Below are 27,699 nucleotides of genomic sequence, written 5' to 3'. Positions count from 1 at the left end.
ATGATTCAATTCAAACAAATGACCATTGTTTTTCTATCCAGAAATTTTGAAATTCTGGCCAGAAAACGGACATTATGGTTTATTTTGGTGATTGCCTTCTGTGCCTGACCTATGCCTCTTAAGTTGCAGTCTAACACACATCCAAGGTAACTGACTGATTCATTGGCTGTAATTTCAAGATCTCCAACTAGGACTCGAGGCTTTTTTCAATCTAATCTTTGATCCAAAAAGAGTCTCCATATCAAGTTTTTGGTTTTCAGCTCCCATAAGCATATGATGCTTGTAGATCGCGCAGACATCCTGTAAAAGAAGACATGTCACAGAGTAGGCTTAACTGATTATGTAGTTGCCAATTTTAATTTCTCCGTTTCATCATTGCTTGCATGTTGAGTTTCGAGTCCTATACAAGTCCCTGACATAAACAGCCAGTCACACTTTCTCATTCAGAGGTTTTCCTTTATTTGTGTTATTTCCAACATTACATATTAATATGAAAAACAGAACTAGAAGAGAACATCTGGAATTAAGTCAGAAACAAACAGGATTCAGATTCAACTGGAAACTTTCCTTCTTCATCAAAGAAAAGAATCTAAAATATGAAACATATTCTTTGTTCACGACATTAACACGAGTCCACCAGGTCCATCGGGTCCATCAGGTCAACCAGGTCCTCCTGGTTCCAGCTGACCGTGATGAGTTCAGAGGGGGCGGTGCCCGGTCTCCAGCAGCAGGGCCTCCAGCATCAGTCTGGTCTGAGGGGGGACGAGCGGCTGGTGCAGCCAGCAGGACAGGTACACCAGGCAGAGGTCAGAGGTCATGGTGTGAGCCAGCTCCTGCAGGATCGTCTGCTTCAACCTGAGCTCCTGCCAGAAGGTGTCCAGCAGGACTCGAGACGACTCACCTGAAACAGAAAGGACACGAGATGACTCGTCAGAAACAGAAAGGACTTGAGACTACTCATCTGAAACAGAGAGGACACGAGACGACTCGTCAGAAATAGAAAGGACTCGAGACGACTCATCTGAAACAGAAAGGACACGAGACGACTCGTCAGAAACAGAAAGGACTCGAGACGACTCATCTGAAACAGAAAGGACACGAGACGACTCGTCTGAAACAGAAAGGACACGAGACGACTCGTCAGAAACAGAAAGGACACGAGACAACTCGTCTGAGACAGAAAGGACGCGAGACAACTTCTGTCTGAAACAGGACAGACTCAAGGCAACTCGTGGGGAGCTGGACTGACTCAAGGACACTCATGGGGAGCTTGACAGACTCGAGGAGACTCGTGGGGAGCTGGAGAGATTCGTGGGGACTTACTGAAGTGTTTGCTGTTCCAGCTGTGAAACAGGGGAAATTTTCGTCCTTCGGGTCCGAATTGAAACTCCTCCAGGTCGTGAACGCCACGCTGTGATGTCATCAGGCGCTCCATCTTCATCACCACGACGACCTGACAGGAAGAAGCGGAGACTCTATCGTTATTTAGTTTAAAACAGCTGAAATCAGTCGTTTGTTATTATTCATGATATTTATAGTTATTGTTGGTAAGTTGAAGGTTTTATTCTGACAAAACTGAAATGAAGCGTCACCATCTTGTCGACAATGTCCTTCAGCTTGCAGCACTCGTCCTGCAGCGTGGCGGCGGCATGCTGCAGCGCCGGAGAGGAAGCTGATGGAACTGATGGAGGTGATGGAGACTTGTCCAGCAGCAGCTGATGGTTTTGTGACCTGAAGAACAAAGATTTGTTTCAAAATAAAATCACCAACAGCTTCTCTGTCTCTACCCACTTTGATCTCATTATTATTATTATTATCATCATTATTATTATTATCATTATTATTAATATTATTAATGGACAAGAAGAGTAGCCATGTAAATTAAATGCTGCCACTCAACCTAAGCCCAACAATTCTAATCTTATCTGGCCCCCCTCAACCAGCTCTGGCCTCAAGGCCGTTGCTGGAACAGCAACTCCCCTGGAAGGACACTGCAGTGAGACGCTCTTGCTCCCACCCTGAACTCCAAAAGACACCTGCTGTTTTTGACTCTGCCCGGAACCCGACCAAGGCTGTCGCCATGGCAACTTGCTATGTTATCGCTATGACATTCCTGCGAACTGAGGCACTGACTGATTGGGATGCCAGGCGAGACGACTCAACAGGCATACACACACACAGCCACATATAATGCAATATATGCAATCACCCACCCTACCTCCCATTCCACGCCTTCGCCGCTTTGTAACCCCAGTGTGACAAGCGGGTCTGTGACCCGCGCTGTCATGGCTGCAAGACCGGATGGCTGCTTGTCTGCGCTGGCTACCTCCATTCCCCCAGCCCCCTCCACTTTGAAGCAGACAAGCAAGTTAAAAGTTTTTTATGTTGTGAAGTGTATTGAGTATGTACTCATGTTGCTCCCCTATCCTCTTGTTATGCTGTATTTCTTCCATTCCTGTCTTCCTGTCCTGTCCACCTCTTTGTCATATTGTATGTATGTTTACGTATATGTATGGACGGGTTGATGGTCATTTCCTTGTCCTTGTACTTGTTACTCTGTTCAATGACAATAAAGTTGAATCTCATTATTATTATCATTGTTATTAATATTATCATTTTTATTATCATCATCATCACCCTGATGACGTCAGCGTAATGTCGGTGATGTTGGTTGCCGTGGTGAAGCCATCCTCATTGAGCCGTTCCCACCGCAGCAGCAGGTTGTGCCAGTCGGCGGCGTTGTCTTTGATCTTTCGGGCACTTCCTGTGACGGCGGAACACTTCCTGTTCACTGAGGTCACTGCGATGTCATCGCACCCACCTGAGACACAGAAATGCTTTTAAATGATTAAGGTATGATGTTGGCGGGATGTTGGCTTGATGTTGGTGTGATGGCGCTGTGATGCTGGCGTGATGGCACCATGGTGGCAGCGTGATGTTGGCGTAATGTTGGCACGATGTTGACATAAGGCATGATGACGGTGTGATGTTGGCGTGATGTTGGCATGATGTTGGTGTGATGGTGGCATGATGTTGGTGTGATGGCGGCGTGATGTTGGCATGATGTTGGTGTGATGGCGCCGTGATGTTGGCATGATGTTTACATAAGGCATGATGACGATGTGATGTTGGCACGACGTTGACATAAGGAATGATGACAGCGTGATCATGGCGTGATGTTGATATAATGACGACCTGATGTTGTCAGCGTGCTGGTGGCGTGATGTTGGCGTGATGTATTATTGCACACGTATGCAGCAGTACGCAGGAGAAATATAAAATATAATAATAGATGATTTATATCATATCACTGGTTATTGAGGGTGAAAACAGCATTTTCCTTCATAGTCAGAGAGCTATAAACTGTAAACATGAGGCCAATTGGTGTAGTTTGAGTTTAGATATGGAACACGTTTTAAATAGAGCATAAAGAAAGTAGTTTGCTCCAGACAGAAGTTTGCGGTGCCACCCCACAACACAAGTTCACTTTTCATACATGAGGCAGGAAAAACAGCATACACAGCATTGATACATGAAGGCCCAGGTCGCCTCGTGAAATTGGTCTCCATCTCAATGGGGCCTTTATCTGGTTAAATAAAATAAAATATTATACTGAGGTCAACTAAATCTGGTTCATCTGTTTCCATGGAGACACAGAGAACCAGCTGGATCAGATCAACTGGAACTTCTATCTGAACAACAACAACACAAATAACAACAAACAGTTACTGCGCATTACAGGAAAGTCACGTGCTCGCTCGGACGCAGGTGGCAATCTCCGTGTCTGAGCATGGAGGCCAACCAGGAAGTGTCTTAAGCCTGCAATCCACCGAAAATTCCAGTAGGGGGTGCTAAGTTTAGCTGCAAAAAAAATCTGCCCATTCATTTCAGTGCAAAATTTGAAAACTTCTCACTTGATTTATTACCTCAGAAATTTTTTTCAGGATAACACTATGGTCTCAATCGCTAGTTAAAAATGATTTTCAAGACAATTTGGTATCAAAAGTACCATAATGGCCCCATTTAGAAGAAAATAGAAGATAAAGAATCGTATGATTTGGGGCGTTTCTAGCTTTGATTGACAGGTCACTGACAAGGCGAGCCGTCATAGGAGAGAAGCAGAGCAATGCGTATCCACGGCAACGAGTCAATTAAGTTATATATAACGTTATATAGATATAAAAGAGGACGTTTACCGATTTGGTCTCGTAACTTTGACCCTTTCACTGTATTTTCACTTAATGACAGTTTATTTGAACGTCTTGTTCAGCGTTTGGTTGGACTAACAGACACTCCAAGGAGTCGCTGCTCAGTTTTCTGAGGTAAGAAAGATACATTTTGTTTTTGTTTTTTTGCTAGCCAAAACTAACATCCCAGTTAATGCTCCAATTAATGCTAACATGAATTAGCAGCGGCTTCTCTCAGTCGGGTTGCCGGTGTAGAGAGGCGACGAGTGTAACGCTGAACTCGAGGCTTCCGACGGGCAGTCCACAAACCAATGGGTGACGTCACGGTGACTACGCCCATTATTTATATACACTCTATGGTCGGACGCCCCGGCGACGGCGGTGACGAGCGGATGAATTGATGAAAGTATCGATCAGTGACCTGATCACTCACCATCCATCTGATCAACACACACTTCCGTTCTCTTCTTCTTCTCTGTGACGCTCTTCTTCTTTGTTGGAGGACCTGGCAGCTGCAGCGCAGCGCCCCCTGCGGCACCGGGCGGAACTGACTCACATCCTCCTCCTCCTTATTATTAGTTATACTGTGGATTTTTTCTTCTTCCTCTTCCGGACACAATTTCGTCCCGCTATTGGTCAAATTATAAATCAAACTAGAAAATTTCCTCTGGGGAAATTCTTAAAGGGCCACGGGGGCTACTGCCGGTGTGTGTACACTATGATGAGATTCTTCAGAGATTTCAAACTATGCCCTTTAACCTAAAAGTGTGTGTGTGTGTGTGTGTGTGTGAAACGTGTATCTGGAGGACTGTGCGCACATTTGTGTGTGTGTGTGTGTGTGTGTGTAATTAAAATCACATAAAGTTACCTGTGTGTGTGTGTGTGTGTGTGTGTGTGTGTGTGTGTGTGAGGAGTGCAGTTTTCAAAATAATTTTTTGACAATTTTTCTCTCCCTCTACACTTTGGCGATGATGTCACACACTGTGACACGAACATTCCGTGCAATACACACCCATGATAATCTCAGAATTTCTCCAAAAATGATCATTTGGTCATTGAACAGGGATTGATAAAACAACTATATGACCTATCGAAACGTGGATTAATACACCAATACACAAGACTTGTGTCTACTGTTGTTCTTTTTCGCTCATTTTTTTTTCAGCCGTCCCATTCATTTCAATGCAAAACCTTGGGCAGTTTTTCGCGACGTAAATTACGAAAAATTCGTATTCTGTAGAGAAAAGTAATAGCACATCGATCCCGATCAAACTGCACGTTTTGATATATAATTTGTCCTGCAACTCTTCAAGTTGTAGGACTAGTAGCAGGACGAAATTGCGTCCGGAAGAGGAAGAGTCCATAATAGCTATTTCTGTATGGGACCAGTGCTCGGTGCGATTACCCGCATTGAAGTGAATGGGATGGCCGGAAAAAAAATTTGCGAAAAAGAACAATTATTGGAGATTTTCAAACGTCTACTTCTCCGGCATAATTTCACCTAGAGACTCCATTTAAACTTTAAACAGTAAACACAAGTCTTGTGTATCGGTGTATTAATCCACGCATGGATAGGATTTTTCATCTTTCAACTCCAGTGTGTGTTTGCTCTTGGGCTCCCAATCTAGCAACCAGAGTGATTTTTTACAGAGTTTACACATAGTCACTGAGTTCTATAAACAGTCATCATCACATTAATAACCAACAGACATTAAACTCTGCAGATGTTCCAGCTGTGAGTCACGAAGGACTTCTCTCTGTTCCGAACCAGCAACCCAGAACATCTGTGTGTGTCTGTGCACTTATTGGGCCTCATTCATGAAACGTGAGCAGAACGAATTTGTGTGTAAACCGTTCGCAGACGGAAATTTACGTGCATCTCCGCATTCATCAATATTTTAGTAGCTCCGATCTTTTCGTAGCTACTAACAAAATCTACACATGCTGCTGACCACACGTAGTGCTTGTGTAAATTTAAGAACGCATATAAATAATGCTCGTCACTGTTGGAAATTACAATTTTAATTCATAATGCGTTCTGTTATGTACACAATACGCAGATGCCTTTGAAACATGTGATATAAACATGACAAACGATTAAAAATGTAACATATTTAGTTAAATTAGTTGGCAATTGGCGGGATTAAGATTCAGATTAAACTCATAATTGTGAATTATCTATGTAAATTGACTCAATAGATTACGCGTTATTTTCTACATGTTAAATGATGATAATAAAAATATAGGCTAATAATAAAATCACAAAAAGGATGTAAACCATTACCATATCTGGATCAATTCTAATTAAACCTCCCACAGTATAAAAGGCCCTCAGTCCTAGTTAATGGTAACCATGGCTGAATTTGCACTTCTACATGATTTGGCGCAAGGCGCTATTTGGAGATTGATTAGTCGTTTCAGACTACCGAGACCAATTCTGTTGCATTTATGCAACATTATGGAGCCTAATCTGACGAGGCCAATAAAACGCAGCCATGCCATCCCTGCACACCTACAAGTGCTATCTGTGCTTGGCTTCCTAGCCACAGGGACGTTCCAGCGGGAGATAGGTGACAGGTCCGGCATTTCGCAACCATCCATGAGCCGCATCCTGCCTGCAGTTCTCAGAGGTATCATTAAATTAATGCCAGAGTATATCCAATTTCCATATGGCGCACAACGGCAGACAGAAGTAATGCAGGGGTTCAGTGCAGTTGCAAACATGCCAGGTGTTATCGGTGCCATAGACTGCACACACGTACGCATCAAGGCTCCATCCGGTGATGCATTTGCTTACATTAACCGGAAAAACTTTCATTCCGTGAATGTGCAACTGATCTGTGACGCAAAGTGTGTGTTGTTAAACGTTGTGGCACGGTGGCCCGGTGGGACGCATGACGCATTCATCCTGCGTAATTGTGCAGTTGGCACGCGTTTGGAGGATGGAGCTGTGAGAGACGGCTGGCTCATTGGTAAGAATATAGCCTGCATAATCACATGTGTGTGTTATATATGGACTTACCCTTCTATATCCAAAGGGATAGGGGTTACCCACTGACGCCGTGGCTTATGACCCCACTGGCCAGCCCGCAGACACCACAGGAGCTGTCACACCACTACTAACAGATGAAAATAAAAAATTTTTTTGGACTCCACTTCTCCCAAAATAATTTCAATCTCCGCTTCGGAAAAATTATTTTTTCTTACTCGTTCTTTTTTTCTTTGTGCCATGACTGACAGGTCGACAGGATGCCTCTACACACCTCCTTATATGGTGGTCATTAGCAATTCATGGGCGGGGTTCATGCTTATTGCTGATTACCGGGAGCGCGCTGCCACCTTACGATGGATTGGCATTCATGATCATACACACATGTTTACGATCAGATCTGAGTTTCCCGCGGCGTTCATGAATCCGGAGTAGGTTTTTAGTAGCGTAGGCTTTTATGTGCAGATCTACGCACAAATCTACTAACGTTTCATGAATGAGGCCCATTGAGTTTTATGAGGAGAACATAATCAAAATCATCATATTAAGCTAAATTAAGTCCAACAAAAACATTTCTTTGCTGGTGGAAGATATATATACCTATATATATATATATATACACATATATATATACATATATACACACACATATATACATATATATACATGTATATATATGTATACATATATATATACACATATATACATGTATATATATGTATGTATATATATATATATACACATATACGTGTGTGTATATATATATATACACATATACGTGTGTATATATATATATATATACACATATACGTGTGTATATATATATATATACACATATATACGTGTATATATATATACATATATACGTGTATATATATATACATATATACGTGTATATATATATACATATATACGTGTATATATATACATATATACGTGTGTATATATATACACATACATATATACGTGTATATATATACATATATACACACGTGTGTGTGTTTATATATATATATATATATACATATACATACATTTTTACATATATACATTTATATAGGTATTATGAGGATCATTAGTTACAGCTACACACAGACACACACTGTCAGTCTGCTCACAGCGCTCTGACTGCTGACAACACACACATCACCTCATTCTTTGAGCATCCGACATTAACATACATGACATAGAAGGGAAAAACATAGGTACAATTTACAATATGTAAACAATTACATGGCAACTAGCAGCTCATCATATAATCCATTTCTATGTATTAATAGTACTGAGTTACAACTATTACAAACCAAAAGTAACAAAAGTAAAATGTGTTTATTGTCTGAATAACATCTGGAGATTGTGAAAGTCTGATACCTGAAATGAACCCTGGAGCCCCTACTGTCACAACTCATCTGACACACAGAAACACATACACATAAACAGATTTAAACTGAACTCTTTTCTATGTGCATGTGTTTTGCTGGTGTCAGGGTTCATATAAAACGCATCAAAACTAGACACATTTACATTCAAGGCCACTTAAGATTAACATGGTATAAGGCAAATTCTGTGTGCTCCAGCCATAAATACACTTACAACAGTATGAGGTTCACATGGTTCTCCTGGTTCTTTAGTGAAGAATGGAGACCTGACTGATAGTTACAGCAGGAACAGCATTCACCGCCACAAGCAAAGTACAAAAAAATGTTTCACCATTAAAGTTAGTCTTTCCTCTAAAATACCTCAGAGGTACTCAGCACTTAAAAATATTGACATTTCTCTTTCCTGCTGCAGCTTTGGCCAACCTGCGTAGAACTGGCCTTCCCTAGGAACAACTTCGAAACATTCATTGTAATCACACTACAAATACCCATTTTGTAGCCTAATCAAATAACGTTGACATTTTCTGCTGAACACAACACAGGGTTTGTCATTTCTGGAAGGTTTATTTCTATAGGCTTCTGTGTTTTGGTATCTGCCTGATTTTATACTTCCCTTCTATGAAATGTGTAGACCAGGTGTACAGTGTTTGTGTTCACTGTGACCACAGCTCTGACATGTTCACCTGAGAGCAGCAGCCTCACTTCCACAAGTTTTAGCAGAAATTCAAACAGCAATTCAGTTTTACATTGAAAAATTCAAGGTGCCATAAATGATTCAGAGGCTCTGCCCACTCCACGGTTCTTTCATTTATTCATTGACAGGTGGGCACTAAGCTCCACCCTTGATAGAGCTTCACTGAAATAGCCTTTTAAGAAATTACTTGATATTGTACTATATAACATGTATATGATGTAATGGATTATGTATATTCAGGATCACTTAAATTACAAAAAATGAGAAGCCTAAATGCACAGCAGAGGGAGAGGGCCGGAGGTTCGATCCGTGACTGTCCAGGCTGAGTGGAGCAGATTGGGCTTCAGTCTCCTCAGGACACTGCTGAGGAGACTGAAGCCCAATCTGCTCCACTTGTGTGTGGATGTGATTAGATGGCCAATTAGCCTACAGTAGAGGCTAGCATAGGCTTTGACGCACATAATGGGGCATTATCCACACAATATTGTAATTTCTGGCACAATAAACTTACATGCATCTGAACAACACATCTTGTCAGTCACGCCTGCTGCGGCCCAATTTCATATTTTGTGACCAAAACTGACCAATAACAATGAAAGATCACTGCTGGTCTTGAGCTCCCCAAAAAGGTAAAAACTATTTTTTCTACATGTCCTAAATCCAGTGTGATGTCATCAGGGATAATGTGTCAGATTACATGTCATGTATATTAGTGAGGGGGCGGGGCTTCCTCTGATCAATTTATTTACATGTTCACTTCCAGTCAGCTTCAGTCCTGATGAAACTGCAGAATATTTAAACACTGGGCACTTTGGTCACAGGCCACTTGCTTTGATAAAGTGTTAATCTTCACATTATAAATACTGGGACGCATCCTGCTGCAACAGGAAACAACTCTCTACAACAGGAGCATATGATTTCAATCTCCAGAGTCCCAAAGATTCTGAGGGGATTTATGAAGACCGAAGATCAGAGCAGCAGCTCCACAACAAACATGTTTCATCTCAACATCAACGAGCTGCAGAGTCCGTCAGTCAGTCAGTCACAGCAGGACGAGCAGCACATGCTCTTACTGCAGAGGGGCGGCTGGAGGAAACGACTGAACGAAGACGGAACATGTTTGTGAAAATGTCAGGAAACAAACTTTTATTATGCAATTACAAACAAGGCTTCCTGTCAGGTATTTACAGTTGAAATAAAAAAACAAAAAAAACAAATGTATATATAAAACTGAACGTGCCCTCTTATCTGCGTCATGCAGTCCATAATCTCCCAGAATGCTTTGTGTCCGAGTCACTCCGACGCCTCGCCATCTTTCTGTTTCTTCTTCTTTTTCTTCTTCTTGGCGCTTTCAACCACCTGAAACACAAACAGGTTCATTATAATCAGACATGGACATATTATAAACATCTGAATATAAACAGCCAGTAATGTTTACAGTTTTACAGTTTATAACATTCAGCCACCATCACGTTTCTATTAATCACATAAGTTTAATATTAAGTTCTATGACATCATGTGATGTCAGACTCACCTCTGTGTCAGGCTCTGCCCCCGTCTCTCCAGGCTCCGTTCCCATCTCTTCAGGCTCAACCTCCTCCAGCTTCGCCCGCTTCTCTTTCTTCTTCTTCTTCTCTTTCTTTCCGTCCTCTGCCAATGGCGTGCTCTGTGTCGCCGCCGCCTCGCCGTCACTGTCCTGCACCTCCCGCTTCCTCTGAGAGCACCAAGGGTCAAAGGTCAGAGTCATCACCTCACAGTCACACACCACATTATTATTATTATTATTATAATTATTATTATTATTATGTTTTTACCTTTGCTGGAGTCTCACTTGACACCTCGGTCACCTTGGAGACACTGATAATCAAAACAAAGTTTCACATCATGTTTTTTTTTCTTCTCAGAGACAGCAGCCTGATGACATCACTGTCCTCAGGTGAGCGGCCGCTCAGCACCAAGCAGAGCGAAAACACTGCAACCTGAAAGATTCTGTAGCAGAGCGACTCCCTCAGAGAGCACGACAGCTCACTGAGGGATAACTGTCTGCAGCACATACACCTGTCTGTCTGCAGGGTCAAGGAGAGGCGTACCTGTAGTCGACGTACTGGTCCTTCCAGTCGTTGGGCGTGCTGCCATTGGGTTTGCCGTGTTTGTCGAGGAGTCCTTTCTGAATCATCATCTTCTTCTGACTCGCCTGTTGAATAAATACATATTTAGATGATCTATATGACTGAATTAGCAGGTGTGGACAGGTGAGCTCAGGTGAGGACAGGTGTACCTTCGGTCCCAGACCCCATTTCCGAGGATACGTGTCCCTCTCCATGATCACCCTCTTGATCTTGGCCACCACGCCGTGGTCACACGTGGAGATGACGGCGGTCGTCATCAGAGCGACAGCTGCAGAGGAAACGATCGTTAACAACCAATCAATGAGCTTGTTAACAACCAATCAATGAGCCAGTTAATATGAGGTGGAGCCATCAGAAAAGGGTGATAGATAGAAAGTCATCACAGCCCGAAGGCTGCTGCATCTACGACTCATCATGTGGCTGCACACACGTCTGTACCTCATCTGCACACATCCCTGCCTCTCACCTGTGCATATGGCCTCTCCCTTGGTCGTTATGACAACGATGACCTGGTTGACCTCGATGCCGTCCTCGTACCGGAGCACACCTGGCAGCATGATCTTGGCACCGTAGCAGATGGCGTTCACCTGAAGACACGACGGAGTCACTCAGTGGAAACGGAGCAATGGGAAGCTGTGACATATCGTGTGCCTTCACACACAACCAATTATTAACCAGGAAGATTAATAATTAATGTGAAGTGGAGCCATCAGAGAAGGGTGATAGATAGAAAGTCAACACGGCCCGAAGGCTGCTGCATCTACGACTCATCATGTGGCTTTACACACACGCTTTATTATTATTTATTGAAACATTATGTAGTCTATAGTGACTCACAGCGCTGTCCTTCATGACCAGCCGGCGGTGGGACACCAGCAGCTTCTCCAGAGGGAAGATGACTCTCCTCAGGTACTGCTCGTCTTTGTTGTGGTCAAACTGCCACTGAGCATCCAGCACATCATGCATTGTCACCATGTGGTCCTACACACACAGAATGACGTCAGAGTAAGGTTGCGCGTATAGACCAAAAGTCATATCCCAATATATTTAGGCTGAATATCGATATACATCCTGATATTTTTATCACAAAGTGAGAGCAAATGTTCAGTCAAAGTCAAATATGACATGTCACAAGTACTTTTATTGAAACAGTTTATTTAGTGAACATAAATACTGTAGAACAGTAGTACTTTTATTTTTTTATTTTTTTAAATCAAAGCTCCATAAAGTGCATATTTAAATAAATAATCTTAAATAAAAGTAGCCTATGAAATAAAATAGGTCAATCTTTTTCTGAAATAAATATATAACATTTTTGTTGTCATTACATTTGTCCAAACAAATGTACCAGGCTTTAAAATGAAGAAATTGGTTCCGGTGACGTCACCACACCGAATGGCAGCCTAAACTAACTTCTCCCCGACAAAACGTTAATTTCGCCTCGTTAAATTGCCAAATAACAAATTCTTCGACTACACAAGATCTGAATAACGGGGCGAAGATGGGAAAGAAGAATGAACAAAAGAAAAATACTTCTAAGGAGTCCAATAACGAGGAAGAAACCCCGAACAGCTCTCCTGCACAGGTACACGATGAGGAAGCTAACGCTGAGCCACACGTGGCTAGCTTAACAAGAGTCTTAGAGGAGATACGGGGCTTTCATAAAGACACGAAACAGCTAAACGATATCAAAGCTGAACTCACCAATGTCAATGCTAAGCTAGCGGAGGCAGAGATGCGAATTGAAAATGTGGAGGACCGTGTTCAAAATGTCGAACAGGTGCTAAGCAAGATGATAAAAGTGATGAATCAGCAGGAGAATAAACTGCTTGACCAAGAGGGAAGATCCCGACGGGAAAATCTAAGAATATATAATGTTCCCAAGGGAGCGGACGGGCCTTCTATGGTGGAGTTCGTACAAAAGTTACTAAGGGAAACTTTTGAGGTCCCCCCCACCACGGAGCTTGGCATTGAAAGAGCACACCGGGGGCTCGCCCCGAGACCGTCCGGAGACAGAGAGGACAAGCCGCGGTCAATAATAATCAGGTTTCTCCGCTACACAACTAAAGAGAGGTTTTGCGCAAGGCATGGGGGAAAAGGAAGGTGTTTTTGAACGGGAGACCGATTTATTTTGATCAAGATTACCCCCCAGCTATTCTACAAAAGCGTAAAGATTACTCCGAGGCAAAGCGTGTGTTAAAGCAGAGGAATATCCGCTTCCAGACCCCTTTCCCAGCTAAACTACGAGTGTTTTACGAAGACGAGACGAGGCTATACCAGTCATCGATGGAGGCAACCAAGGACATGAAAGACAGAGGACTGCCCGTCACCGTCATCACACCTAGGGAGAGCCTGGCTGAACAGCTGTCCCGCTCCGCCTGGGACGCGGTGGGAGCGAGGCAGAGGGGGACGGGAGAGGAGCGAGAGCGGAACATCAGGGAGAAACTGCGTGCCTTCAGGAGACAAGGCTTGTCCCCCACAGGAGAAAAGATATAAGTTATGAGTAAGGCGGTGAGCTGCACAATCTCTTGAATTAAAACAGTGCCAGGTTTAATTTACTAAAAATGCAGGGATCAAGAGGCGATATTATGTTTCTTAAATGGGTTGCATATGACTCAGACTTCATTCCTAACCAACTGGACAGTAGATTTAAGGACTGGACACTTAAGGGATTAACAGCTTTATGTAAGGTAATGAAAGGAGGAACAATGCTCAGTTTTGATTCACTCAAAGAGAAATACCTTTTGGAAAAACAGGATTTTTATCGGTATCTACAAATGCGGCATTATGTTAATATAAAGATGAAAAATGTGTTGAGATAAATGTAAACTTGATAGAAATGTTTAGGAAAGCGTATAATTCTGATGTAAATGGGAGAATAATTTCATGTGCGTACAAAATGCTGTCAATCTTAAAACACATTCAACTTTATACATTAGGCAAAAATGGGAACAGGAAGGTGGGATGAATGTCTCTGAAGAGGAATGGACAATAATGTGGAGGTTTCATTGGAAATGTACCAGTTCACAGAAATGGAGGGAATATAACTGGAAGAACTTGATTAGATATTTTATAACACCTCTCAGAAATCCCACTATGATGGAGTCCCCCCTATATGTTGGAGGAACTGCGGTAACCATCATGCAAACCACCGACATTTTTTGGGACTGCCCTGTCATCAATGACTACTGGAAGGGGATACACAATGCCCTACAAGACATTTTCAAAGATGTTCTGCCTTTAGAATCCAAAACTATGTACTTTGGGAATTTACCCAAGACCTGGATGAAAAAGGACAAATACTTATTGAACATTCTGTTGGTTGCAGCTAAAAAGGCTTTAACCAGGAAGTGGTTATCACAGGAGAGCCCAACTCTAAATGGATGGATGGACATCACAATGGACATTTACAAAATGGAAAAGATAACAGCATTTGTCAATCATAAAACAGAGCAATTTACTTTAAAAAGTGGATTCACTTTGTAATGCCCCAAAGGCCTGATTTTGTTTTCACTGATAGCTAATCATCTCCCAAACAGACTACCCCCTAACTGTTTTACTGTTCTTTCTACTTTTATTTATTCATTATATTGTGTCGATATGTGTGTGCTTTTGAGAGACTTTTTCAAATTTGTACTATTCAAGTTATAGTGGTGAGCACACACACAGAAACTATGATGAATGATGTGGAAATGTTTGACACTAAAAACCAATAAAAAATAAATTTAAAAAAATAAAAAAAAATGAAGAAATTTAAGAAAACAAGGGGGGTCTAATCATATTTTGCATGACTGTATATATCAGGAAAGAAAATAATTTGAATTACATGGATATAGACGCAATATGGTCTAATTCCATATCACATTTAAAAATGAATTGATATATTTTTTATATCTGTATATCACCCAGCCCCATCTCAGAGTGATGTCAGCAGCAGTGAGGCTCCTCAGAGACCAAGAGGAGGTCCAGAGGGTCTCCGCTGCAGCTTCCTGTCTCAAAGGTTATTAACGGGCCCGCACCGCACCGCGGGGACGCACTCAACGCTTTGATTGTGACATCAAGGCTTGACAGGAAGTGGCACTCACCTTCTCTCCCAGCACGCCGGACCGGACCCGCCGCAGCTCCTGCATCTGACCTCCGACCCCGAGCATCAGGCCCATGTGGACGCACAAAGTCCTGATGTAGGTTCCTGCTTCACAGCTCACCCAGAAGATACCTGCAACAGACAGGTGACCTGTGACCTCACAGCCATGACTTCACAGCTGGTTATTGATCCGACCCCGAAGGATGAACAAATTCTAAATAAATCAGAATATATATTCATTTAAATATTTCTGTATTATTTCATATTTTCCATTTATTTGTTAAGGTTAACATTAATTTAATATATTTTGTATCATTTTCTACATTCAGTTCTTTTTAAATAAATTAAATGTAGAAACGCATACAAACAAATTTGTATAAAATAGAAAAATATTTCCATCTATCATGTATCATTTTTCATCCTTCTGACCCACAGTAGAAATAAAAAATGTATAAGTATTAATAACTTGTAGAAAATATCTATACACATAATCTATATACATATATATTTGTGCAGGCAGCTCCTACCCAGCCTCCTCTCGGGGTCGTACTCTATCAGTTTGCTGTCGTAGATGGTTCGGACTCTCAGCTGACGCTTGACGGCGGCGATGAGCGGCGGCCGCTGGAACAGAGCGCCGGTCAGCGTCTCCAACGCCTGCAGACACATGGACATACCGACACTCAACAAAGTCAACAAACATCAGATCCTTTCACTTGAGAATTATTTTGCAAAAACTGACGCAGCTGTTAAACACTTTAAAGTCACATTTTATTTACAGGTGCACCTCAATAAATTAGAATATCCTACAAAAGTTTATGTCAGTAATTCAATTCAAAAAGTGTAAATAACATTTTATAGACCCATTACAGAATGAAACATTTCATTCATTCAAATTCTTAATACAGAATCATCTGAATCCATTAGAATATGAAGAAAAGTCAATTTCCAGTAGTTCAAGTCAACCTGAGTTGTACTGAGTCATATAGATGGACACACTTTTCAGAGGCCAAAATGTACATATTAAATGTAAACCATAATCATTATAAGAAGAAATTAAATAAATGAAGACATTAATATTTTCATTCTGTGTGTAATGAATCTATGTTATTTACACTTTCTGAATTGAATTACTGAAAGTTTTCAATGATATTCAAATTTATTGAGATGCACCTGTATAATGATTATAGCTTATATTTAATTAAGACCGAAAATTCTGTGTCTCAAAAAATGTGATTACAATAGACCAATTTTACAATGTTTAATATGGAAATATTGTCCTCTGAACAGTATGTTCATCTATGTGACTCAATACTTGGTTGCTGGAAATGGACTTTATCATATTCTGATGTACTGGGATGATCCTGTATTTCTCATAGATAAGTGGAGTTTTGGTCCGTTTCCAGCCCAGTGGACTCCTGGTTCTGACCCCCTTAACATTAAGAACTGTTCTTACCCGGGCCAGTGTGTGCTCGCTCTCTATGGCGTTGTGCAGCCGAACGATCCCCACATACTCTTTACCTGCAACACACACAGGGAGCAGTGAGGGGGGCTGCTGGGTTTACTGGGTCTCACCATGCTACCCTACAGCCTGACAGTAACGTACCGGCGCTCTGCTGGGACTTGACCAGGCGCGTGGCCCGGTCCACACACACGATTAGGCAGCCGGTGACCTTGGGGTCCAGCGTGCCGCTGTGACCCGTCTTTTCCACCCGCAGGATCCTCCTGATCCATGCCACGACCTCGTGAGACGACGGGTTCGCCGGTTTGTCTAGGTTGATGAAACCGGACCTGGCAGGACAGGAGGTAGGCCACTAGCATGTAAGCTTAGCATACTTGACACAGTCCTGATATTAGCATGTTAGCTTAGCGTAACTGACAGTACTGCTATTAGCCTGTTAGCTTAGCATACCTGACATAGTCCTGGATGGTCCTCTTCAGGGGGTTGCTGCCGTTGGGGAGCGGAGTGTAATGAGCCGTCCGGATGTTCAGTTTATCAAAATTCTGCCGGAAACAAATTTAATTAACAGATTCAAGATCACTTCCTGTAGGAAAACACAGGCTCTTATTTTGATAGTCTATTCTAATGTCTAATGTAACGTTTTCAGACTGATTAAGTTTGTTTTCATTCTTTACTAACTATACATTTGTGTTTTATAGTTTAAACAGTTGAATGAGTAAATAAAGTCTCAGCTTCATGTGATCAGAACAGAAGGTCGTCTTGGCTGCCATCGGGTCGAGCCGCTTTCTGTGCAGCGCCGAGTCGCACGCCGGCAAAACGCCAGGACGACAGCAGCGCCGCAGCGAGAGGCCCCGCCCCCAGAACAGGAGCAGAGCGAGGACTGCGACGAGAAGGCGGCTCAGAGAATGGATAAACTTCTTCATCACGTCACACACTGGACTCCAGATGATACTTTATTATTATTATAATTAATATCTATAGTATTATTATAATTAATATCCATAGTGTTGTTATCATTTTTATCGTTATCATTACTCTTATTGTTACTGTTATTTTTATCATTACAATCATTGTTATTATTTTTTATCATTGTTCACCTTGAGCAGCAGGGGCCACTGGGACGTGCTCAGAGCTGCAGCTTTAGACTCTGGTTTGATGAAGAAGTCTTCACTCTGCTGAATCTCCTGTTGAACACAAACATTTTAATTTGGATGAAAATACATAAACTCACTGGGCGGTACGGGCAACAAAATACAGATTATACACTGTAATCACAATAACCTGCAATATGCTTTAATATGCAATTTTTGTGTGTGAATGTGTTTAAATTCCTGTTGCTCACAGGGATCTATGGATGTTTCAATGTTACACATTTATTCTCTATAAACTGAAGCATTGAGAGACTCAGTTAAACTTCAGTGAGAAACAAACATTTAGCTTCTCTCTTGATGAAAGAATCGGTGGCACGTTATGATTTATTTATATGATTAACAGTGACTTCCTGCTCCTCTATGTCTCTGTCTCTTTTATTTATATGATTTTGTCAGAATGCAGCCAGGACTCAGATTTCCATCAGAGGTTGGAAACTGAAGCAATCTCTCAGCAGATTTGGAATAGAAAGCTAGCCCAGTGAGGGAAGCTAGACAAGACCTTAAGTCTGCAAAAGGTAGAGGTTACATTGCAACTATTAAGCTCATTGCAGTTGATTAAAATATTTTACTGACATAATGTACATATTTTTACGATTGAAGAATACAAACCACTGAGCCTGCAGCCAATGAAAAATAAAATGGAAATAGACATTGTGTATAACGTTTTTTTGTCACAGGGAGCCGCTGCAGACAGCGTGAGGGCCTCATGAGGCCCTAAGGTCCCTGCTACAGACTATGTAAAGTTCCACATTGTCAAATCACTGTTATAACCCACTTCCACTCACCCCGACTTCTTCTTCACTGACTTTCTTTGCCTTCTTCTTCTTCTTCACAGATGAGGCTGAAACAGTCAGACATTTGATTTAAAGCAACACTGAAAATGTTCACTTTCATTACTTTACACACAGAACATTTTACACAAACAAATCAGGTTGTTATGTTAAATCTCGACCTCGAACGTAACTAATGCTGCCAGATAAATCTTGGAGTAAAAGTATAAAGGTAGGTAAAATTGAAATTCCTAAAAGTACCTAAAAACTGTACTTCTGCAAAGTACTTGAATAAATGATTGAGTTGGGAAAAGGGAAATAATCAAGGTAAAGCGCAACAGCAATTTGGACTAGCACTTATTGCTGCACTAACGGCTCTTATCGCACTATACCTTGTTTCCCTTTTTTAAGTAAGTCGCTTTGGATAAAAGCGTCTGCTGAATTACTAAATGTAAATGTAGTTGCATTCAACCACTGGTAAAATAACTCCTATATATATCGCTGATTATTCGTGCAGGTGAGAGCAGCAGCCCACGTGGCCCGTTGAACACGTGGTTGTAAGCATCAGTCGGCTAAAGCGGAGCTAACAGGCCGTCTGAGCTGATAAACATGTCACACACGGCAGCTGCTGGGATCTATACAGGACCTGATCGGGCTCCATGTATCAATAAGACCCGTTAGACTCTGCTGTAAGCTGAACACGGACGCTGCGGGGTTTCAGTGTGTCGGAGTTTAAATATCTCATCCAGTCAGTACCCGCCTGAAGAAACAGCGGATCCTGAGCCGCGACACGTGCCCGGGGCTCGGGACGGGGCAGGAGGCCTCCGGGGCCCGGAGGTCACCGACATACACGCCGAAACGCTCAGAGAGAGGAAACAGCGAGCCTCACACCACGGACCAACCCTCGAATCAACATTAACTGAATAAAACGGAAAACTGTAAAACTGAGACTTTCTGGACAGAGTTCGGCGATAAACGGCCTTAACCAGCTAAAATCCTCGACAGCCAATCTGTTAACCGGAGGCAGTTAACTACCCGTTAATCTGGTGACCAGAGAGAGTTAACTAGAGAGACGGGTTAAAAGAGTCACTTTAATAAAGTTTAACGGCGAGAGAACACGCTCACCTTCTGTATCCGCCATCTTGATCTGAGAGACTGCCGAGCCCGCGAAACTCCTCCTCTTCCGCTTCTTTTCCTCCTTCTTCTTCTACTCCTGTATATTTGGTAGACTAAAAGCTTGGCAGCACATTGCTGCCCCCCCCGGCCGAATCATTATGTAACTGACAGAAATCACCATCAAACCATAAACCTAAACTCAGTTACATTTACACAGTATTTTTTTGCATTCCAAGTTTTCTGAAATGTTCTGATAATATATGCAAATGAGCCATTATCTCATTAATTATGCACTGATTTGCATATTTCCAGGACATAAATCTGAACATTCGATAAAGTTATTTTATTTTGTTGATATATTAGATTCAAAGTTTTTTATTTGTATCATTTCATAAATCAGAAAATACTGTCAAAAGCCATTAAAAGATCAGTTGTTGATGTTTTTATGAATAAAGGCCAGTTTGTTGTTTTTAAATATTTCAAACATTGTGAATGGAAATGACTGAAGAGAAAATATTGAATGTAGTTGATGATTGAAACAGGAGAGTGGAACTTTCTAACGCTGCAACACAAACATCACTTTTACTGCATTTACATCAAATATACACACAAATGTTTTGACAGAAAAAAGCCCCAAATCTCAAAACTAATTATATTTTGGAATAGATGGGAAAGCTGGAGGCATTTGTTATTGATGATTCTTTATTATTATTATTATTATTTTCTGCTATATTTTTTGATTACTGTCTCACTCCACATTTTTCATTTATTTTTATTGTTCAGCTTAATCATGACATTGGCAGGTGTTTTCTTCATTCAGAACTTTTATAATTTCAGAAGTATTCCACTTTAAAATGTAACCCCTTTGACACTTTTCTTCCATTATTTCTTCCATTAATTACTCGTTAAAGCTTAGTTGGAAAATCCATTAAACCTTGAACTGTTTCAATTTTCAAATCCCATTGAAACTTTTAGAAATAATTAATCTTACTCAAAACTAAGAGAAAAAAATCCCAATTTTTACAGTACTGTGTATTGTAGGTAATGTTCACAGCTAGAGTGGATGATGTCACAGCTAGAGTTGATGACATCACAGCTAGAGCGGACAACATCACAGCTAGAGTGGATGACATCACAGCTAGGGCACACGACATCACAGCTAGAGTGGATGACGTCACAGCTAGAGTGAATGACAACACAGCTAGACAGACGACATCACAGCTAGAGCTCATGACGTGACAGCTAGAGCAGATGACATCACAGCTAGAGCGGATGACGTCACAGCTTGGGCGGATGATGTCACAGCTAGAGCAGATGACGTGACAGCTAGAGCAGATGGCGTAACAACTAGAGAGGACAACGTCAGCTAGAGTGGGTGACATCACAGCTAGAGTAGATGACATCACAGCTAGTGGACGACGTCACAGCTAGAGTGGATGACGTCACAGCTAGAGTGGATAATGTCACAGCTAGAGCGGACGAAAGTCACAGCTAGAGTGGATGACGTCACAGCTAGAGTGGATGATGTCACAGCAAGAGCGGACGAGAGTCACAGCTCGAGCGGACAACGTCACAGCTAGAGTGGATGACATCACAGCTAGAGTAGATGACGTCACAGCTAGAGTGGACGACATCACAGCTAGAGTGGATGACACCACAGCTAGAGTGGACGACATCACAGCTAGAGTGGATGACACCACAGCTAGAGCAAATGATGTCACAGCTAGTGGGTGACGTCACAGGTTGGCTGGATGACGTCACAGCTAGAATGGATGACATCACAGCTAGAGTGAATGACGTCACAGGTTGGCTGGATGACATCACAGCTAGAATGGATGACATGTTAGTTAGTAAGTTAGTTAGTTAGTTAGTTAGGTTCTTTATTGTCCCCAAAGGCATAATTGTTCTCACACAGTCAGGTTTTTATCAGGACAGCATACATTGAAAAGAAAAGTGCACAGCACAGTGTGGCAACACTGTGTAGCAGACAGATACCAAATACCCCCTCTTCCCACATGTACAACATATAACAGATAACCCCTCTTCCCACATATATCACAGCGAACATATAAGAACATATACAGCAGCAAACATGACACCCATTCATGACCCCTCCCATGACAGATGACAAACCTCACCACAAACCTCTCACCACAGAAAAACATCTAGACCAGCACAAACATGACATGGACAATATACAGTGATGCCAGTGGAATCTACATATTCTTATTGAGTGCTATGATGGCTGTGGGGACAAAACTTTTTTTGAAGTGGGCCTTTTTGCAGTCCAGTACCCTATATCTGCGGCCAGATGGGAGAAGAGTGAAGAATTGGTTTAGGGGGTGGTCCGGGTTGCTGACTATGACACGTGCCAGGCGTGTAATAGCTTGATCATTTGTTTCTGACAGGCTGGGGGTGGGGAGGTTGATTAGTTTAGATGCTGTGTGTGGGATTTTGAGGAGTCTGTTTTTGCTGGTGACAGTAAGCAGGGTGAAGAAGCAGGGGGAGCAGTACGTCAGAATGGGTTGGATGATGCTTTTGTAGAGGAGTAAGAGGAGTCACAGACAGTGATTTCAGTTTGCGGATGACATAAAGCCTTTGCTGTGCACGTTTGTGTGTGGTAATGACATGTTCGTTGAAGTTGAGTGGATGATGTCACAGCTAGAGTGGATGACGTCACAGCTCAAGCGGAGAGGAGCATTCAAACTGTTTGAGAAAAAGATTTACATTTTTTTGCCTCTTCTACGCTTTACTAGAGCTTCATTGATTCGGATCAGAAAGGCACATTTAGTTCAATAATTTAATTTAATTTAAATATTTAAAATATCTTTGGATTGAGACCTGACCCCGCCCCCCGCAGCTCAAACAGTCTCTGATTTGTCAGACGCAGTCGCAGGAGAGCGGATCTCTACATGACCCGGTGAGGACTCGGACTCTGTGATTGGTCAGTTTCTGCAGGTCGTCGATCAGCCGCAGCAGACGGGAACTCGGCTCGTAGACGACCCAGCTCGGGTCAGCCGGGTCTGGTCTGTAGAACGAGTCGAGAACCTCGAGAGTGTCGAGACGCTGCAGCTGCGCCAGCTGCAGGAAGTCCTCGTCTGACAGGTGCTGGTGTCTGCAGGACAGATGGCATCAGACTCTTAGTTTCATGTTTTACTGATTATTGATGATCTATTACTAGGGGTGCACCGATCGATCGGCCGGCCAATTGATTGGCGCCGATTTCCTTAATTTTGTGGGATCGGCGATCGGCCGATTCTTTTACGTCAAACCGATCTTATCTACCTCGGAGGCCGGCTCGTTAAGAAGAGCCGCCGTTAGCGGCAGTTAGCTACAGTTGTAACAGTACAGTGTGTATGTGCTGCTGCTACAGGAGGTGTTCACTTAGCGATCTCTGTTTGTTTACAACAAGCACCGACACTCTGTTTCTTCTTCTACAGTTTGGCATCTAGCACGCCACACTGTATAATCAAATGCTACGCTGCCCCCGTGTGGAAGGCACCAGTAACCAGTACTTTTTTTCCTTCCAGATATGATGAACTATTCGATTTTTTGGATTTAATGACTATTCGAATATTTGAAAATCGATGCCCATCCCTAGTTGTATGTATGTTGTACTATAACGAAACCAACAACACTTTATTTATGGTTGCAGTTCTTTTGTTAGTATGTCCTGTAAATTGTTGCTATTTATTTTAAGTTCAGTATTTTATTAACTACCTCAGGCATTGTGATTTACTTTATTTGTTAAAGAAAAATACTGCTGTGTTATTGTTTTCAATAAAATAAGATTGAAAAATTGAAGGTTCAGTTAGTTTAGAGTTCAGAGAGAAAAAATCGGTATCAGCCAAAATTGGAATCGGCAGGTCAGGCTTTTTAAAAATCGGTGATCGGCCAGAAAATTGCAATCAGTGCACCCCTATCTATTACTGATCACTAGAGGACAGATTGTTCATGAGGTTTTCAGGTCAGAGGTCAGGAGGTGTCGGTGACTCACCTGATCCGGAGTGTCCTAAGGTTAGGGAACAGCTGTGGGAGGAGTCCCACCAGGTTGGAGGAGGAGCTCCAGGGCTCCAGGTGCAGGTGTTCCAGGTGAGGAGCTCTGTGTGAGACGGCGTGCAAGTCTTCAGGCTGCATGTCTACACAGAGAGTCAGACTGAGGAGGGAGGACGGCAGGAGGTCCACGTACACCGCCAGAGGATGTCCTCCTGGAGACAGAAAGGGAGAGACCAGTCCCTCAGAGGACAGAGGGACACAGTACAACCCAGTAGAACCCTCATTATAACCCACGGACTCACCATGCACGCTGAGGCTCTGGAGATGCGTCAGGGTCGTCAGCCAGGTTCTCAGGTGACAGGTGGGTCCAGGTACAGAGTATAGGTGGAAGACTGACAGGCTGAGGAGGTGGGACAAAGGCTGCAGGACTTCCTGCGTCACACCTGCGTCGTAGTCCAACAGCTGGAGGTCAGACAGCTGCAGACCGCCAAGACCTGCACACACACACACACACACACACACCTGTCAGCTCACCTGTCAGGACACCTGCTGTGTGTGTGTGTGTGTGTGTGTGTTTACCTGTAGGGGGGGCGGGGCTAAAGAAGTCCTGTGGCAGCGTCCGGTAGGTGATCATGGTCCAAGACAGGTGTCTGAGCTCCGCCAGGTGCGACAAGACGCCCCTCAGCGTCGGGACTCTCAGGCTTCCGTCGTGGTGCAGCAGCAGCGAGGTGAGGCGCTTCAGCTGAGTGATGGCGGCCAGCAGGTGAGGGGCGGGACAGGTGAGCGCCACGTTGCAGAGGCTGAGCCGCAGCAGCCGCTGACTCAGAGGGTACAGGAAGTCCACATTCTTCAGCGGCGCTGAACAGGAAGTGAAGGACAGATGCCGCAGCCACTGGAACAGCTGCAGCTCGTCCACGGCCCCGTCCTGACAGTCGTCCAATCGCAGCGCCTCGAGTGCGGGCAGCCAGGTGTTCAGCTGCTTCAGGTGTTTCCTTTTACCTGCCCGCACTGCCGCGCTGCCCACGTGCCTCTGAGCCAGGCTGCGCCAGAATGGACGGTTGTAGCGCGAGAAGCGCCGCAGCACCACGCTGAAGCCGCGCCACAGGGGGCGGGACCTGTCCAGCAGGTGTCTGAAGGTCGAACAGGTGAGGCGCACGCTCAACTTGTCCCGCCACGACAGGAAGCTGAACACCTGCAACCACAGCTCTGCCGGAAGCTGCGGCGCTGACGTCATCACGCCGCCGAGGACAAGTCGGGACACGTTAGGATGACATCATCGCACCGAGAACATGTCCGATCCTTCAGTTATTGATCTTTGGCTGATCGGCTGTCAGACTAACCGTGACGCTCCTCGTCTCTTCTTCTTCTTCTTCTTCTTCTTCTTCTTCTTCTTCTTCTTCTTCTTCTTCTGCTGCTGCTGCTGCTGCTTCCGGCGCAGAGCAGAGAGACGCGGCGAGAGGTCTCACTTTGACTTCTTCTTCTACGACTCTTTATTCGTCCTCACAGGAAGTTTAGACCTAATATAATACAAAATTATGTATAATATATAATTATTAAGAAATAATATAAAATTATTAAAATTAATTAATTCAATTAATTAATAAATACAACATATTTATGTATTATAATATATAATAAATAAATAATCTAGTAAATATTATTGTATATATATATATATATAATTAATACATATTTTCCTAATTATTATATTATAATAGTGTTATTATTTAGAACTCACGTTAAAACAAAAAAAAAAAACACATAAAAACGCCCCTCTGTGGAAAGAGATTCTTGGGGTCCTGGAGACTGTTTTTAAAAAGAAAATGTTTCTAAACTCAAAGTCATGTACATATGTGATCTGGACGGACTTGAATATGCAAAGCGGGATAAATCCCCTTTGAGAGTGTTGTTTAAAAAGGCTCCGACCAGAAAATGGCTTCAGAAAGACAAACCAACAATAAATGAGTGGATTGATGTTATCTACAGTATATATATGTTATGGAGAGAATTACATTTAAACTAAGGAACTAAACTGATATTTTTGAAGAGAACTGGTCAGATATGTGTTATTTGTAAGACCTGATTTCATATAGATCGCAAAGATAAGATCAAACCCTTTATTAAGACCCCCCCCGCAGCATCTTTATATTTCTATGTATGAACTTATGTTGACTCTGCTGTTTTATTTAATGCACAATCCTCCCCTCGTCATGTTATGTTGTATGTTTGTGTTCCCAACTGGCACATATGTTTATGTTACTAAGAAAAAACGTATAAAAAGTCAATAAATTAAAAAAAAGCGCACACACATAATAACACGTTGGAGTAATGACAGTAAAGGATTTTAACATTTCTGAGTGAAACCTCTTCAAAATAAAACATCCTCTCCATGTGCTGACGTCACTGTCAGTAAATGACATGTGACCGTCAGCCAATCAGAGCTGTTACAGTAATTACAGTTTAATCTGTTTTAAAATGTTTTTTATTTTTATTTTATTTATGTCTATTAACATTTTATCTACTTTATTATGTATATTCACAGTAATCATTTTATTGTATTGAATCAGAACAAAAAATACTGACATTAAACCAAACAAATATATTGTAGAAAAAGACGAATAAAACCCATTTAATGTCACACAGCATCTTAATTCATAAAATTCTCAAGTTTCATATTTATACGTTATATAATTTCTAAGTGTTTTATTTTATGTGTCATATTTTACATTAGCAGATTCCTGCAGGTTGACGGTTCGTTTTGTCCAGTGAAAAATAAGTTTTGTTCTAGTTAAGTGGTTTTCTGAGTGGAGTTCAGGTTTCTGCTGCTGAATGACAACACAAGGTGTTTACAGAAATAAGAGTAAATAAACAAACTTTCATGCAGTGTTGTGTGTGTTATTAATGCTTTATATTAAATATTTCATGTGAGTTTGTGTGTTTTTACTGCATGTCTCTCTCCATTCACTGTCAGAGCCTGACCCCTGCTGCCAGTTGGTGGAACTGACCTGGACAGGAAATAATCCGTCTCATTTACATGTTACATGTGTGTTTGACTTTACACATAAAACTCAGTAATCAGTAGTTCAGACTGGGTGGAGCTCTCACATAGACCTGACCCAGTTTATTAGTGGTCAAGAACCATGACAGCCAGAGCTGAGACCAGGAGGCAGAGACCAGGAGGTAGAGCTGAGACCAGGAGGCAGAGCTGAGACATGGAGGCAGAGACCAGGAGGCAGAGACCAGGAGGCAGAGACCAGGAGGCAGAGCTGCGACGAGCTGCGAGGGGCCTGTTGCAGAAAACTAGGATAAGGGATTAAGCCGGGATATGTTGGTTATCCTGGCTCAATTTATCTGTGATCCGGTTGCACAAAAGCAGGATAGGGGGCAGTAGGATATGTTATGGTATAAGTTACCATGGATATTTATTCTATGGAGCTAGCCTGCCCCAGACCAGGCTAAATTCCAGGATCTATTTAATCTCATCCCTTATCTCAGTCAGCAGTCACAACAAATGGAAACCAATAGTTATTCCACTGCCCTTTACACATTGTTATCACATAGAACTAGACCCACTGTCATTATTTAAACATTTGTGATCATTCATTTCAGTCATTTTGGATAATTACTTATTTTAGATGATGTTGCAATCATTAGATAATTTACAGTTTCCCATAGACTATAAGGCTACATATAAAATGACAGATTACTAATTTAACTTGTTTTAGAGGAGGAGAGTTGTTAAAAT

General features: G+C 42.3%; 3 protein-coding genes and 2 non-coding genes across 6 annotated transcripts; all 5 read right to left on the bottom strand.

Moving 5' to 3' along the window:
• Positions 1 to 435: 435 nt before the first annotated feature.
• Positions 436 to 4,694, bottom strand: cinp (cyclin dependent kinase 2 interacting protein). 2 transcript variants are annotated; one of them, XM_059352731.1, is made up of 5 exons: positions 4,621 to 4,694; positions 2,638 to 2,821; positions 1,593 to 1,731; positions 1,324 to 1,453; positions 436 to 901 (listed from the first exon to the last, which is right to left on the bottom strand). In XM_059352731.1, the coding sequence occupies exons 1-5, from the start codon at positions 4,625 to 4,627 to the stop codon at positions 699 to 701; spliced, it is 663 nt and encodes a 220-aa protein (XP_059208714.1). In that variant the 5' UTR covers positions 4,628 to 4,694; the 3' UTR covers positions 436 to 698. The 2 variants fall into 2 exon arrangements, with proteins under 2 accessions (XP_059208714.1, XP_059208713.1); XM_059352730.1 differs by lacking the exon at positions 4,621 to 4,694 and adding an exon at positions 4,401 to 4,589.
• Positions 4,695 to 10,368: 5,674 nt separating this feature from the next.
• Positions 10,369 to 20,047, bottom strand: dkc1 (dyskeratosis congenita 1, dyskerin). The gene is made up of 15 exons (XM_059352728.1): positions 19,968 to 20,047; positions 18,858 to 18,913; positions 18,019 to 18,105; positions 17,372 to 17,463; positions 17,066 to 17,250; positions 16,916 to 16,980; positions 15,990 to 16,116; positions 15,464 to 15,594; positions 12,216 to 12,359; positions 11,845 to 11,965; positions 11,528 to 11,646; positions 11,340 to 11,443; positions 11,064 to 11,106; positions 10,784 to 10,963; positions 10,369 to 10,608 (listed from the first exon to the last, which is right to left on the bottom strand). Exons 1-15 carry the CDS (start codon positions 19,981 to 19,983, stop codon positions 10,543 to 10,545), a joined length of 1,536 nt encoding a protein of 511 aa, XP_059208711.1. The 5' UTR covers positions 19,984 to 20,047; the 3' UTR covers positions 10,369 to 10,542.
• LOC131988856 (small nucleolar RNA SNORD83) lies at positions 11,725 to 11,799 on the bottom strand. Its single transcript, XR_009395902.1, has one exon. It is a non-coding gene; the product is annotated as a small nucleolar RNA SNORD83 (small nucleolar RNA).
• On the bottom strand, positions 12,083 to 12,157 carry LOC131988857 (small nucleolar RNA SNORD83). Its single transcript, XR_009395903.1, has one exon. It is a non-coding gene; the product is annotated as a small nucleolar RNA SNORD83 (small nucleolar RNA).
• Positions 20,048 to 21,821: 1,774 nt separating the features above from the next.
• Positions 21,822 to 25,391, bottom strand: im:7136021 (uncharacterized). The gene is made up of 4 exons (XM_059352729.1): positions 24,534 to 25,391; positions 24,257 to 24,448; positions 23,956 to 24,166; positions 21,822 to 23,073 (listed from the first exon to the last, which is right to left on the bottom strand). Exons 1-4 carry the CDS (start codon positions 25,186 to 25,188, stop codon positions 22,839 to 22,841), a joined length of 1,293 nt encoding a protein of 430 aa, XP_059208712.1. The 5' UTR covers positions 25,189 to 25,391; the 3' UTR covers positions 21,822 to 22,838.
• Positions 25,392 to 27,699: the final 2,308 nt, after the last annotated feature.

The sequence above is a fragment of the Centropristis striata genome, chromosome 16 (genome assembly GCF_030273125.1).
Source record: "Centropristis striata isolate RG_2023a ecotype Rhode Island chromosome 16, C.striata_1.0, whole genome shotgun sequence".
Classification (NCBI taxonomy): Eukaryota; Metazoa; Chordata; class Actinopteri; order Perciformes; family Serranidae; genus Centropristis; species Centropristis striata.
This window is presented reverse-complemented; position numbering and strand designations above follow the sequence as displayed.

What these genes read in the sequence shown, in the direction of transcription:
- im:7136021 (XM_059352729.1), bottom strand. Translation starts at nt 25,188, where the DNA reads ATGACGTCAGCGCCGCAGCTTCCGGCAGAGCTGTGGTTGCAGGTGTTC. An exon ending in TAGCCCCGCCCCCCCTACAG is followed by an intron (nt 24,449 to 24,533) that starts GTAAACACACAC and finishes GTGTGTGTGCAG; the next exon opens with GTCTTGGCGGTCTGCAGCTG. An exon ending in CTTAGGACACTCCGGATCAG is followed by an intron (nt 23,074 to 23,955) that starts GTGAGTCACCGA and finishes TCTGTCCTGCAG; the next exon opens with ACACCAGCACCTGTCAGACG.
- cinp (XM_059352730.1), bottom strand. Translation starts at nt 4,527, where the DNA reads ATGGGCGTAGTCACCGTGACGTCACCCATTGGTTTGTGGACTGCCCGT. An exon ending in AGAAGCCGCTGCTAATTCAT is followed by an intron (nt 2,822 to 4,400) that starts GTTAGCATTAAT and finishes TCTGTGTCTCAG; the next exon opens with GTGGGTGCGATGACATCGCA. An exon ending in AGGACATTGTCGACAAGATG is followed by an intron (nt 1,454 to 1,592) that starts GTGACGCTTCAT and finishes TCTTCCTGTCAG; the next exon opens with GTCGTCGTGGTGATGAAGAT.
- dkc1 (XM_059352728.1), bottom strand. An exon ending in AGTGGCCCCTGCTGCTCAAG is followed by an intron (nt 17,464 to 18,018) that starts GTGAACAATGAT and finishes TGTTTCCGGCAG; the next exon opens with AATTTTGATAAACTGAACAT. An exon ending in CAAGTGAGACTCCAGCAAAG is followed by an intron (nt 10,964 to 11,063) that starts GTAAAAACATAA and finishes TGGTGCTCTCAG; the next exon opens with AGGAAGCGGGAGGTGCAGGA.